This window comes from Leiobunum rupestre, chromosome 3 (assembly GCF_980474605.1).
Source record: "Leiobunum rupestre chromosome 3, qqLeiRupe1.1.hap1, whole genome shotgun sequence".
Lineage (NCBI taxonomy): Eukaryota > Metazoa > Arthropoda > Arachnida > Opiliones > Sclerosomatidae > Leiobunum > Leiobunum rupestre.
The window spans coordinates 59080697-59094161 of NC_143386.1; the positions used below are offsets into that span (position 1 = coordinate 59080697).

Sequence of the window (13465 nt, forward strand, 5' to 3'; positions counted from 1 at the left end):
AAATCGTGCCGAGTTGGCCGATAATAAATACAAGCAGCCGAGTGCATAATGGAATAATAAATGCCCAAAGGCCCGAGGGGAGTAACTAGCGCCTACCCACCCTGTCTCGGTCGCTATGACAACTGTTAATCCTCGGGCTTCTCTTTTATACCTTCGCATTTTTGAGCATTTTTTTTCTAGGTCAGTAGCTCCACCTACTTCATTCCGTGATCCAATAAACAATAGATTGGCTAACCCTTTGCCTTTTTAGACCTCGCCACTAGGAAAGCTTAGCGATAACGCCGAAGTTAAGATGACGGCCACGTCTCAAAGGCAGGGAGTGATTGGCCAAAGTGTAGGGGGATATTGCGCGTTTAAGGCTAACCTTTCACTATAGAGATAACTAATGTCACGCGCGAGCTATTGCTTTTCCATTTCAATTCGAAAATTCCTCGAACTTCGGTTGTAGGTGGAATCGATACGGACGGACTTCCCCCCTTGTCATTTGGCTACGTTACTGTAATGGGAAAGTACATTGGCAGTTGTCAGTGCGGTATTAAAGGTTCGATCGTAAGCCTAGACCATAGAGAAAATCAAAGAAACCTTTTGAAAGTTAAATCCATTTCTGTTTTTGGGTCATGTTTTGCGGCGATGCAATCTCCATCGAAATGTTACCTTTAAATATTAGCCTCGTGGTATGTTGAGATTTTATTCCGGTGGATCTCCGTGAATTATTCAAAACTTTTTGTTAATGAAAGTTAACCGGGGAACAATTTCAATATTTTGAATTAATTGAAACGGTGGTGAAAAGGCTATACCAGAAGTATATCAAATACTCTTAAATGATAAGTAATTATGAAACGTGTGCCTTCGCAGGCTCGAATCAGTTTTAAATGGGCGAGCCTCACGATTAAATATATACCCGTAAATTATTTGCTATGTGTAATAATTATATTTTCTAAGAATATTTACTTGATATTTTAAAATAGCGACTTCTTACGTATAAGGTAACAATAAAGGAAAAACAAAATAATTTTAATTCTAATTTTTAATTATTTTAATTAAAATTAACCCCCTTTAACGATAGTTCTCTTTGTGCCTTGAAAAACTAATTTCCTGTCGTCTGCTAGTATTATTATCATAAGTAACATAATAATAATACCTCCTATCCGCCCTGCATTAGTTTTTTATGGATAATTTGTTTCGCCAATGACCATATAAATAAATACAAATTGACTGTGAACTCCCCGTGAGCTATGAATAGTTTTGGGGAGTGTCATATAATGGTGAAGGATCGGCCAAGGCTTATTGGAAATTTAAACTATTTCAATACTAAAAGTAACATTTACTTCGGCCAGGGTTGCCACACGCCAGGGAAATCAGGGAAAATTCGAGGAATTTAAAAATGGCCCTAAAAAATCAGGGAAAGGTCAGGCAATTTTAATAATTTGTAAAAAGTCAGGGAATTCATTTTTATCTTCACACTTTTTTAAGGTAATTTTACTCTAGATCTATGGCAAATTCTGTAATTATTATTTGATCCTCGAAAGGTTTTTAACGTTTAAATAACTTTTGTACTGAAATGTAAGTTGATAAAATTTATTAACTTCTGATAAATGTAAAAGTTAAAATCTGTAACTCGACACTTAAGGCCGGGCCTATTTTATTGGATATTTCTGCCGTATTTGGGTAGTTCTAAAATTCAGAACTATCAAAAATTTTCATTCGGGAAGTCATTTTGGGTAGTTCAAAAATTTAGTTCGGAAAATTAAGTTATTGTTCTAAAATACTCTGACAACCCAAATTTTAACTTTCGCTACAGCGCAATCGAAGTTGTGAAAGTTAATAATCAGTTGTGCTAGTGGTGACTTCAGGGGAGAAAACCTAATCGTATTTGTGTAGACCCTGCCGTAAGGTGGCGACACTTACAATTACGCACGAGTGCAGCGGACGAATTAAGAGCCTCTAGTCTGTAGTTTCAACATTTTATAATAAAAATATTTTTAATCTAGAGCTGCAAACTTTCAAGTTATTAAAATAATATTTAACCCATTCCATTACAGTCTACAGAGACTAATGCGCCATCTACTATCAGAAAAGATAAATACTTACAATTGTTAGTATCATGATAGTATCAGGTACCTAAAAATGTGAGATTCTAACCTAATCAAAGCTTAGTTTGTAGTAGTGTTGTAAGTCGGAAAATTTTCCGGAAAATTACCGAGGCCTTTTTTCCGGAAATTTTTCCGAAAAAAATAAAAACGTTTTCATTCCATGATTTGTCTAATATATTTTTTTGCAAATTTAAATAAAGCGGCATTTTCACCTCATTTTTCCTAATCTAAAAGTAAAACTAAACCTATAGACTAGTTTAAACTGGTTGAAATGTAACACTATTAATGTTTTGAAGTATGTTTACTGATATTAGTCATTTTAAATCGATAAAAAGTTTAAAATATTAAAAACCCTTGAAAAGTAATTTATGTTTAAATTTTTTATTTTTCCGATTTGCGGAAAATTTTCCGCAATTCGGAAAATTTTCTGGAAATTTTTCCGCATTTTATTTTTCCGGAAAATTAACAACCCTAGTTTGTAGCGAAAGTTCTTCAGCTTTCGATTTTTTCGAGGTAATGTTTCAAACAGATTATCGCATTTATATTTACGTTTTGTGATTAAAAAGCATACGAACTTGCTAATGATATACCTGATAACATTATCGTTAATACGTAATTGCATTAAATAGTATTAGCTGTAGATGGCGTCATACAAAACTTAAATAGTATCAGATGTAGATGGCGCCATACAAAACTTAAATAGTATCAAATGTAGATGGCGCCATACAAAACTTAAATAGTATCAGATGTAGATGGCGCCATACAAAACTTAAATAGTATCAGATGTAGATGGCGTCATACAAAACTTAAATAGTATCAGATGTAGATGGCGTCATACAAAACTTAAATAGTATCAGATGTAGATGGCGCCATACAAAACTTAAATAGTATTAGCTGTAGATGGCGTCATACAAAACTTAAATAGTATCAGATGTAGATGGCGTCATACAAAACTTAAATAGTATCAGATGTAGATGGCGCCATACAAAACTTAAATAGTATCAGATGTAGATGGCGTCATACAAAACTTAAATAGTATCAGATGTAGATGGCGCCATACAAAACTTAAATAGTATCAGATGTAGATGGCGCCATACAAAACTTAAATAGTATCAGATGTAGATGGCGCCATACAAAACTTAAATAGTATCAGATGTAGATGGCGTCATACAAAACTTAAATAGTATCAGATGTAGATGGCGTCATACAAAACTTAAATAGTATCAGATGTAGATGGCGCCATACAAAACTTAAATAGTATCAGATGTAGATGGCGTCATACAAAACTTAAATAGTATCAGATGTAGATGGCGCCATACAAAACTTAAATAGTATCAGATGTAGATGGCGCCATACAAAACTTAAATAGTATCAGATGTAGATGGCGCCATACAAAACTTAAATAGTATCAGATGTAGATGGCGTCATACAAAACTTAAATAGTATCAGATGTAGATGGCGCCATACAAAACTTAAATAGTATCAGATGTAGATGGCGCCATACAAAACTTAAATAGTATCAGATGTAGATGGTGCCATACAAAACTTAAATAGTATCAGATGTAGATGGTGCCATACAAAACTTAAATAGTATCAGATGTAGATGGCGCCATACAAAACTTAAATAGTATCAGATGTAGATGGTGCCATACAAAACTTAAATAGTATCAGATGTAGATGGCGCCATACAAAACTTAAATAGTATCAGATATAGATGGAGCCATACAAAACTTAAATAGTATCAGATGTAGATGGCGCCATACAAAACTTAAATAGTATCAGATGTAGATGGCGCCATACAAAACTTAAATAGTATCAGATGTAGATGGTGCCATACAAAACTTAAATAGTATCAGATGTAGATGGCGCCATACAAAACTTAAATAGTATCAGATATAGATGGAGCCATACAAAACTTAAATAGTATCAGATGTAGATGGCGCCATACAAAACTTAAATAGTATCAGATGTAGATGGCGCCATACAAAACTTAAATAGTATCAGATGTAGATGGCGCCATACAAAACTTAAATAGTATCAGATGTAGATGGCGCCATACAAAACTTAAATAGTATCAGATGTAGATGGCGCCATACAAAACTTAAATAGTATCAGATGTAGATGGCGCCATACAAAACTTAAATAGTATCAGATGTAGATGGCGCCATACAAAACTTAAATAGTATCAGATGTAGATGGCGCCATACAAAACTTAAATAGTATAAGATGTAGATGGCGCCACAAATAATTTATTTCAAAATTGTCTGAATAAAATTAATAAATGTTAATTGTTTTTTGTGATGTAATCGCAGGTTCGCTGGACCAGTGGCGTCGCAACTGCGTCCGCAAATCGTCCGAAATGACGGGGAATTGTCAGAATGACCAGACCGTTGCCTGGTTACGGAAACGCTGTACCTGCTCTTCCGATTATTGCAATTCTGCCACTTCCGGTCGCATTTCATTGGTCGCTCTTTTGCCGATGGCTCTCGTAGTCGCTCTACCTTTGAAGCGATTCCTCTAGGAGCCGGAGCGGAATATGCCAGACATCCACCGAGGACCAAAACCAAGAACGCCACCCTGATTACTGTTGTTTCGAGGCCCAATTATACATTTATATTGAATAAAATGAAAGATGTAAAAAAAAGAACAATATGAACAAGAAGTCGCGAGAAACTCGAGCTTGCGCTTCTATGATTCTACGATCAAATTTTATTGGTCACGAATCTTGACGATAATATGATCATTTTATTGTTGATATTTTGTCACAAATGCGACAAAGTTAAGGTTAACAAAGTATAATTTTGTAGAATTAAAGTTTGGGGGGTAGTAAATTTCTACCGCCGTTATGTGAAACAAAAAAATTATAACTTAAAATAATAGTGAATGCTAGCGACCGAAGGACGGACTCGGATTGAGATTTTGTAAGACTGATCGTATTGTTTATCGCCGGAAGGAAAGGGAACGCTCGCCTGGCGCCATCTAAGAATGGGTAAATGAACTTATTGTTACGTCACTTTTAAAGCGAGTGGTGGCTTTAGCGTAGTACAGCACTATACATACATGTCATTACGCTTTTAATATGTTTATTAACGTAAATTTTAGTAGATTATTTTTAGGGATTTAAACTGAATTTCTCTTCAGGTGATAAAATTAAAATATTTAGTGTTGTTACAAGGACAGGGGGCGACACTTTACGGGATACATTTGGTGTAAAACGGAAAAGCATCCAAGTGGTTTTCTTCGAAGCCGCCACTTGCTTTATAAATGTTTTTATTATACTACGCGGTTGTGTTAATCCATAAGTTAATAAGTATCAGTAATTTACGCTTTCTGTACAAGAAACATTTTCCTCTGTATTGACATATTTAATGAATTGTTTCTTAATATTGAATTTTATCACAATTAGAATTTTTATTGGTGCTTATAGATCAATATTTCGGTATATATTATAAGTACTTATACAGCATTTAGTTTATTTACATTGTCATTTATTTAAAAATATGAATCTGAAAAAGTATAGAAATTAAATCTTAGTACCTAAATCAATGAAACAGACTTTATGATATATGTTGTAAATCTCACTTATTTCAGCCTCATTTTAGAATTTTAACTTTTTGACAGTGGAAGACAAAATATAAAGTAAATAAAACTGTGACGATATTCTATTTCTAAGAGTAATTCTGTAGCTTTTAAGCACGCTTTCATTTGTATTATTATATTAACTAATTTTGTAACTAAATGTTCTGCTGATAATATTTTGTATTTAATTCGTGGAATCTGTCAAACTTATTTGAATTTTACGTGTTACTTATCCTTTCGTTTGGGTTAGTATCTGATCGTCTAACAGATGTCGCCACTTGGTCAACGTGAATTGAAATCAAAAGCTAAAAACTTCGCCGTACAACTAATAGTTGATTTCATAAAATAAAGTGGTTTTACCCAACTTGTTAAAATTTTGCTCTTACTTCACAAGACCCAGCTTTATTAGTACGAACCTATATTCCTCGTGACTGTAGCGCGAGCTCGTAGGCTTGTAAAAGTAAAAGACTGTGACGTAAGAGCAACATTAAAACCGGAAGGCCACGTTACTTTACAAAAAGAACTATTCATCGATGTCGAAAGTCAGTGGGTGAATGTATTCATTTCTACCATGAATCATCGATTTGCGTCCTCAGTCCCGGGTATGGGAGGGGCTTCGTTGCATGCTTCGAGCTTAGGAATTATAGCGCCATCTGCCTGAATATCCGTCAACTATATAAAAATTGCAGATCACTTTTGAATTTCTGTTTTTCGGTTGAAACTTTCCGTTGTTGTGCAGAGATAATTTTGATCGAGCAGACAGCTTTCATATATTCAATTTAAAACTCGGTCGGTAGGTGGCGATACTTATGACCAAAATTTAAACTACGCACGAAGCCTAATATGACGTTTCACGCACCGCCACTCAAATGTGCAACGCTTTTAAATGTGGTCATTTTTATGGCCAAGGCCTAGTATGAAAATTAATTCATAAAATTTTAATATGCCTTTTTTCGTTTGAACGGAATTAGACAAAAATATTAACAGAAAATACCTTAATTTATAATTATCAACTGATTTTTAGTAGTATAACTAGCATACAGATAATTTTCTAAGAATTACAAGTTCGAGTCAACGATAAACCTCTGTCTACTAATTGGCATAAGTGATTACGTAATTACAATATATTCATGGTTAAAATTCATACATTCCATGACAAACGTGATAAGCTTATAAGCTTTGGACAACCTTCACAACATCCGGGTAAGGGAATTTTCACCCACTAACTTTCAAAACTGAACATACGATTTCATGTCCGTCACGTGAAGGAAACATCAAAATTTACTTAGATCGTTAATTTAGGAACGTAGAAACAAAATTGCCATTTAACACAAAATTAATGTTTAAAAATGTGCCTATGTACAGATGACAAGAAAATGGTGCGTTTAAAAAAAAATTTAAAGACACTGCCATTACTTAAAAATAAAAATTGTTGTTTATATTCAGCATCGGTAATAAACCATTATAATTGCATTTTAAACTAAACTACTACTACAACAAAATGGTTTGTTAACTTACCGTAAAACCGCATTTATATCAAGGTACGTGTTAAATCTCTTATTCGTTTACTATCATAAAATATATATATCAACCGTGCATACTAATTCGTGGCCTATTTAACGTGAAACATTGGTTTTTCATGAAGGAATATATCGTCAAATAAAACAAAATTAAAGTGCTTTGCCTTGATTATTTATTCGATCAACTTTTCCAACTACTTCCTGGTTTTCTGTTATTTTTCACATTTGATAAATTGATGTTTACTAATTATTCCTAGAGCCTGGACCTGTATGTCATTATTTATGTAGTTATATATTATATATTTATTTATTTAACAACCAAAACCTGCAAGTCACTCTTTATATTGTGCTTGGTAAAATTATGGAAATTTTTCACCCTTTCGGCACCAACAAGCGTTCCCTTTTAACTAGGTAGCTTTTTGGACATATTAAGGCTTGGTAAAAATCCAACGTTTTTTTCAAAGGTGAAAAGTTTCCATTATTTCCACAAGCACTATATAAACAATATCTGGCTATTACTACTGGGCGATTTCCTGCGAGGACGATTATTAAAGGGAATAGAACCTGTAACACTTTGAAATATTATGGTAAAGTAATGGTGATTTTAAATTATGGTTAAGTTGTCTAGGGTTAATTAATTAGATTAATTGAGATTAGGATTAAGTGTTACATTAAATAAATAAAATAGGGAGTTAAATGGTTACTATAATAGAATAATGAATAAACGTAAAAAGCAAGTCAGAAGTATGTACAACAAAGAAATATATTTACACGAACACAAACATAGTATATTTACCAAATCATTGATTCTGTCTTTTCCACGCTCGGGTCGGAGGTTTAACCCCTAATCGGTGGCAACCTCCTTCCCGGAGCGAGGAAAGTTTTTGGTGACACCATACGCCCGAGGTATCATTATAAGTTCAGGGAGAGTAAAATACGTTACAAACCTCTGCCGCGTTCTTTATGGAAGACCCCATCAATTTCCTTTATTCCCTTCACATTCAGTGATTATCAGCGCCGCAGGTGTGAAAAGCAATGGGAGGCAGCGGACAATATTGGAACCCTTGGAGGGCGACAGAAATATCAGAGGTTATATTCCCTTTAAGCGTCTTTTGAGCATCGATACAATCATGAAAGTTAAGGTAGAGAACGGCCATCTTTGATCTCGCGCTATTGCGGTCAACCCATTCGCCGAAATTCCGTGAGCAAGGAATTTAGCGCTATAACGAGTGTGGCGCTGAACTCGTACAGTTTTTTATATTGGCTTCGATGGAAAAACTATTCTAAAATTAATATTCCGCTAGGGGCGCCCAATTCATACAGATATCTTTCGCTCGTAAGTTAACTTCAACCAGGAATTCATACATCGAACTTGGAATGGTTATCTCGGCCGATTTCCGTCTCTATCTAGGGGACCGTTTTTTTCATCATTTTGACGTCAGAGCATACGTGTTTTCTCTTACGATTTTCAATGGTATTAAATCCTAGTTTCAGATAATTTCATCCCCCTGTGTCGAAAAAGGGTCCAAACATCTTTTTGCTTTTCCCTTCGCTATCCCCGTATTGATAGCGACGGTCACCTCGTAGTTCGGACTTCGCGGTTCTCAAGGGCATTGTCACTGCTGACAATTTTGACAGCGCTAACAATGCCGGACTTAATCCTTCCACATGGAGAGGTCGGAAGAGCGAGCTGACCCGTCGCTATCAATGGTGGGGTGTCAAACCCTAAATTTCGAAATGGCCGGGGAGTCGAACAACAAAAAACTACAGTTGTAAAAACGGGAGGTTGCGCGGGGTAAAAACTCCTAAAGAGGGGAGACGCGTGCGAGGGGGCGATTTTTTTTTTCTCATAGACGTCACTGAAAACGGTCCCCGAGATCTTACCATAGGGAATACGGCCGGATAACCATTCCAAGTTCGAGGTATGAATTCCTGCTTCAACGAATGGATTGGGCGCTATAGCGCGAGATCAAAGTTGGCCGTAGTTAGAGACGCAAAGGCAGTAACAAAACACAAATTTATTCTATTTTATTACGATTTTGAGGAAAATGGAAGATACGTGGCGATTGGGGATAAAAATATTTGCTTGGGGAGAGTTCCAATCATCGATGACATTTGACGAAAAGTGATTTTGGCTACTGGACACGTGACTTAACCATATACCGCCATATTCCGAGCTTCCTCCTAAAAACAAAGCCCGGTTCTATCCCGACCGGTAGAACATTTTTTATTATATTCCGAGCTTCCTCCTAAAAACAAAGCCCGGTTCTATCCCGACCGGTAGATCATTTTTTATTATATTCCGAGCTTCCTCCTAAAAACAAAGCCCGGTTCTATCCCGACCGGTAGAACATTTTTTATTATATTATTATTATTACATATCTCAAATAAATAAAACCACGTTAAAGAAAATGTATCACACATTTAAAGCCGATAAGAAAACACGTAAAATAAATTACGAAGTTTCGAGTAAGGTAAGCAAAACGAAAAGGCATAGGAGTGCGTTGTACGCAACTTAAATTTGTATTCATAAATGACCCACTTCAGTTCAAAAGTGACAGGACGTACTACGGTCAGAATACACACAATCCTCCTGATATGTTAAGTTTGTTTGAGCTATTTACAGCAACCTGCAATTCCGGTGACATAACCAATATATATCCACGGTCATACTTATTTGTTACTTCTGTGGTCACACTTATTTGTTAATCCTGGTCAGACGTTTTGCGTCAATTTTATTTGTTACTTGTGGTCACACGTTGAGTGTCACACTTATTTTTACTTCGGGTCATACATTGAAAGCGCGGCCTTGAAAAATGCGAGAGGGAAACGGGCGCGTAGACCTCTATAAACTCGCGGATTTGCAATGTTGGAAATTGCGGGGGTCCGTATACGCCGCCCAAAAAACTTTACTTAGAATTAAAATTAAGAAACTTAGTTGCAAATCTAGGTTATATGGAAAACATAGCTATTCAAAAATATAACTCTCATGAAAATCGGACTTAAATTAAGGAACGTTATGTAGACTTTTAGGGAAAAATATAAAATTGGGGTCCCGTAAATTACCCTGGAAACTATACTTAAATTTATTATTTACTGATATAACCGAAGGTGTAGATCCGCTGAATCCTAACCTAACCAAAAATATTTTTTAACGTTATCGGACTTAATTTTAAATAAAATATCTACCACACAAAGCGAAACCACTGAAAATAGTAAATTGGGCATTTGCCCAACTTCTAGGGCTCCTATTTCAAAAATGTATGCAGAGGTATGTACATTCGAACGAGATATCATTGACTTTTCTAGACCTAACTGTTGAAGAGATATGCGCGACACGGCGTAATCGGCTACACTGTACGTGAAACTAATACACGCAAATCCTTAAGATTGTGTGTAAAAACCGATAGACAAAAAACTAACTGTGTAGACCCAAGGTCGTCTTAAGGCATGGGCTAAATGGGCTACAGCCCAGGGCCCCCAGCCAGTTTTGGGGGCCCGGAAAGGCCAGCCATACCGCCTCTACTCTAGGGATAAGGATAAGGTTTTAGTTGGTTAAATATTATTTACGCTCATTTAATATTATGTATCTTACTATCTTTTATTTACATCGCGTAGCTTACGGTACCTACAATTTCTTAAACCTAACAGCGAGTTACTGTCAGTAAAAATCTTATTTTCAGTAGGCCTATATATGTTATACTTTTGAAATTAAAAGTTTTGGTTTGATTATTGTATAGTTGAATTTAGACAACGGACATACAAAGGCTGACCGTTCGGGATCGCAAAGGTTTTAGGAAATAATTTAGCCCAGGGCCCCAAAAGGTCTTAAGACGGGCCTGTGTAGACCACCCAGGGGTTCTACCTTTAATCCCTCTTATCTCTGCCGACCGCGCTAAAACAAGATTTGACCTTTATAATTTCATACGTAAAAAAATGTAAGACTTTATTAACTATAAATATACTCTTCCGCTTCAGCTGAGTTTCTAATTTTCAGTTAAACGCACTCTCGCAAGGGATTTTTTTGCCCATGGGGCACTTTAGTTCCTTTTTTAAACAGAGATGGCGTTAGCATCTAGTGCGACTCATGCTATGAGCTATTCAAACCTCACTTCAAACTTGATATTGGAAAGCTTCTAGCTTCGTGTAAAATAGTTGAAGACGGAATGGACTATACGCATACGGGGGGATCAGACCTTCGGGGGCAGATTGACAGGTAAAATCAGCTGGGGTCTCTAATCCGATAAGTGGTTCATTCAAACATTTCGTATAAGCTCTTCCCCTTTTCCTTGGGTAGGTACATTTTTCTTTTTATACCGGGACCAGACGTTTTTCCATTTTCGAGGAAAATAACCAGACCGTAATATTTCTTCGTGGTATACCATATCGAGCAAAACACGAGAGTAGAGACTAAACGGTGTCTGAATTTTTTTCGGAAATTTGTTGATTATTTGCATAATCTATCCATTACAATTATGGATGAATATAAAGTAAATCTCGGTTTAGCATCGTACGAAAGGTGGACTAGAGATATAAAAAAATTGATAAGTCTAATGAGCAGTTTGCATCGTTTTTGTTTGAAAAATGGTAAGTCAATATTTAGTTTCAATTCGTTTGTCAACTACGTGAAATGTTAATGTATTATTTGCTGGTTTAATGAAGTTGTTAAATAAGCGATATTAATTATTTAATAATATATTAATTATTTAATAATTTTAATTATTTAATAATATTAATTATTTAATAATATTAATTATTTAATAAAATTAATTATTTAATAATATTAATTATTTAATAATACTAATTATGTAATTATGATGTAATTTCAATATTACCATAATCCGTTTCATTCTTATTTAATTTAAAAATGTCAAACGTCTGAATAAAATCATGTAGTTCGATTTTCAAACTACTAATTTTTTTATTATAAAAAGCGTAATAATGTACCAATTAACATTTATTAAATTTTGCGAAGTTGACTTAGTTGTTTTGAAATAAAATATCTTTCAGTAATTTATTAATAAATGTAAATTCTACATATTAGGGATGAATTGGAAACTTTGAAAATTAAAATCGGGAGCAAGAAAAAGATTTTTCGTCTCAAACCAACGATTTGGCGGTACCAACGTATAAAGATATGGATTACGAACCGACCAAAAAACTACTCAGGCTCGATGTGTCTCCCATCTCAAAAATATTCGATCCTAATGTTAGTTCACAGCCAGGAGAAACTATTACCGGGGCAGTCTTTCTCTATTCGGTAAATTTCGATGGAGTAAAAGATTTACTAAGCACTCAACGCCTTTTCGAAGGTAAGATAATATTCCGGTGCAAAAATAACAGATGAAACCGGGGGCTCCAAATTTCCAGCATCATCAGTTCCTATATAAAATATGTCTCAATAATTCAGTACAAGTTTACAAGATTGTTAGCTCTGTTAGTTCGTTTTATATGGTAAGACTAACGTTTGAGTATGGTCAAAGCTTCTGGAATTCGTCCTGCCGTATCGGGTATGGTAAGATCACTCTGACGGCTTTGGCCCCGCCTACGAGAGAAAAAAACCCCTTTGCGCGCGCTCCCCTCTTACGTAATTGTTTGTTAAGTTAACATAGTGACGTCAAAAAAACCGTCAGCCACATCGAGACGAAAATCTGCCGCGATAAGCATTCCAGGTAGAGGTATGGATTCCTGCCTGCAAAGCCATCGTTAAGGAAGACCCCTTTAATTACATTTTTAAAGCCAAAGCCAAGAGCGGCCAGAGCTGCAAACGTTGGTGTCCCACACCAAATACCTGAGGTTATGTTCCCTTAAACCATTCAAAAAAAAAAATAAGAGAAAATGTAGTACGGAGAACGAATAAATTATTCTAATTCAATATTTTCCTAAACGGCCGTTGTGTAGCGCTTTTCCTTGAATCTGTCAGGAATTTTTTTCATAAACACAGCTTTCGATGTTCAGTGCAGAGATACTGAGTTACTGACAATATAGAGATATGAAACTCCGCCTGAAAAGTGACCCCCGGAATTTAAAAAATCCTGAGCGGAGCGACGCCTAACCGCCGGAAGAAAGCGCATTTTTCGAAATCCCAAACTGCGGTTTTCAGATGCAAAAATGTATCTACGCGTGTCGTCTCAGAAATTATTATCTTGAGTGTTTGTAGCCATAAAGAAATATGCCCGGTAGTAATTGTTCTGCAAAATTATGTAATAGTTCTAAAGAAAAGCCAAGGATCTCATTGTTTAAGTTTCCAAAAGAGAAAGAACGGTGGGAAAA

At 35.4% G+C, this 13465-nt stretch overlaps 1 protein-coding gene across 2 annotated transcripts in view; it reads left to right on the forward strand.

Annotated features, from left to right (window-relative positions):
* The window catches only part of LOC149953218 (uncharacterized), a 97859-nt gene extending 90594 nt beyond the window's left edge, over positions 1-7265 (forward strand). For both annotated transcript variants that reach the window (XM_090168831.1, XM_090168832.1), the window contains exon 3: positions 4406-7265. In XM_090168831.1, the coding sequence (XP_090024957.1) occupies positions 4406-4614 (209 nt within the window). In that variant the 3' untranslated portion in view covers positions 4615-7265. The remainder of the gene's footprint in view (positions 1-4405) is intronic.
* Positions 7266-13465: the final 6200 nt, after the last annotated feature.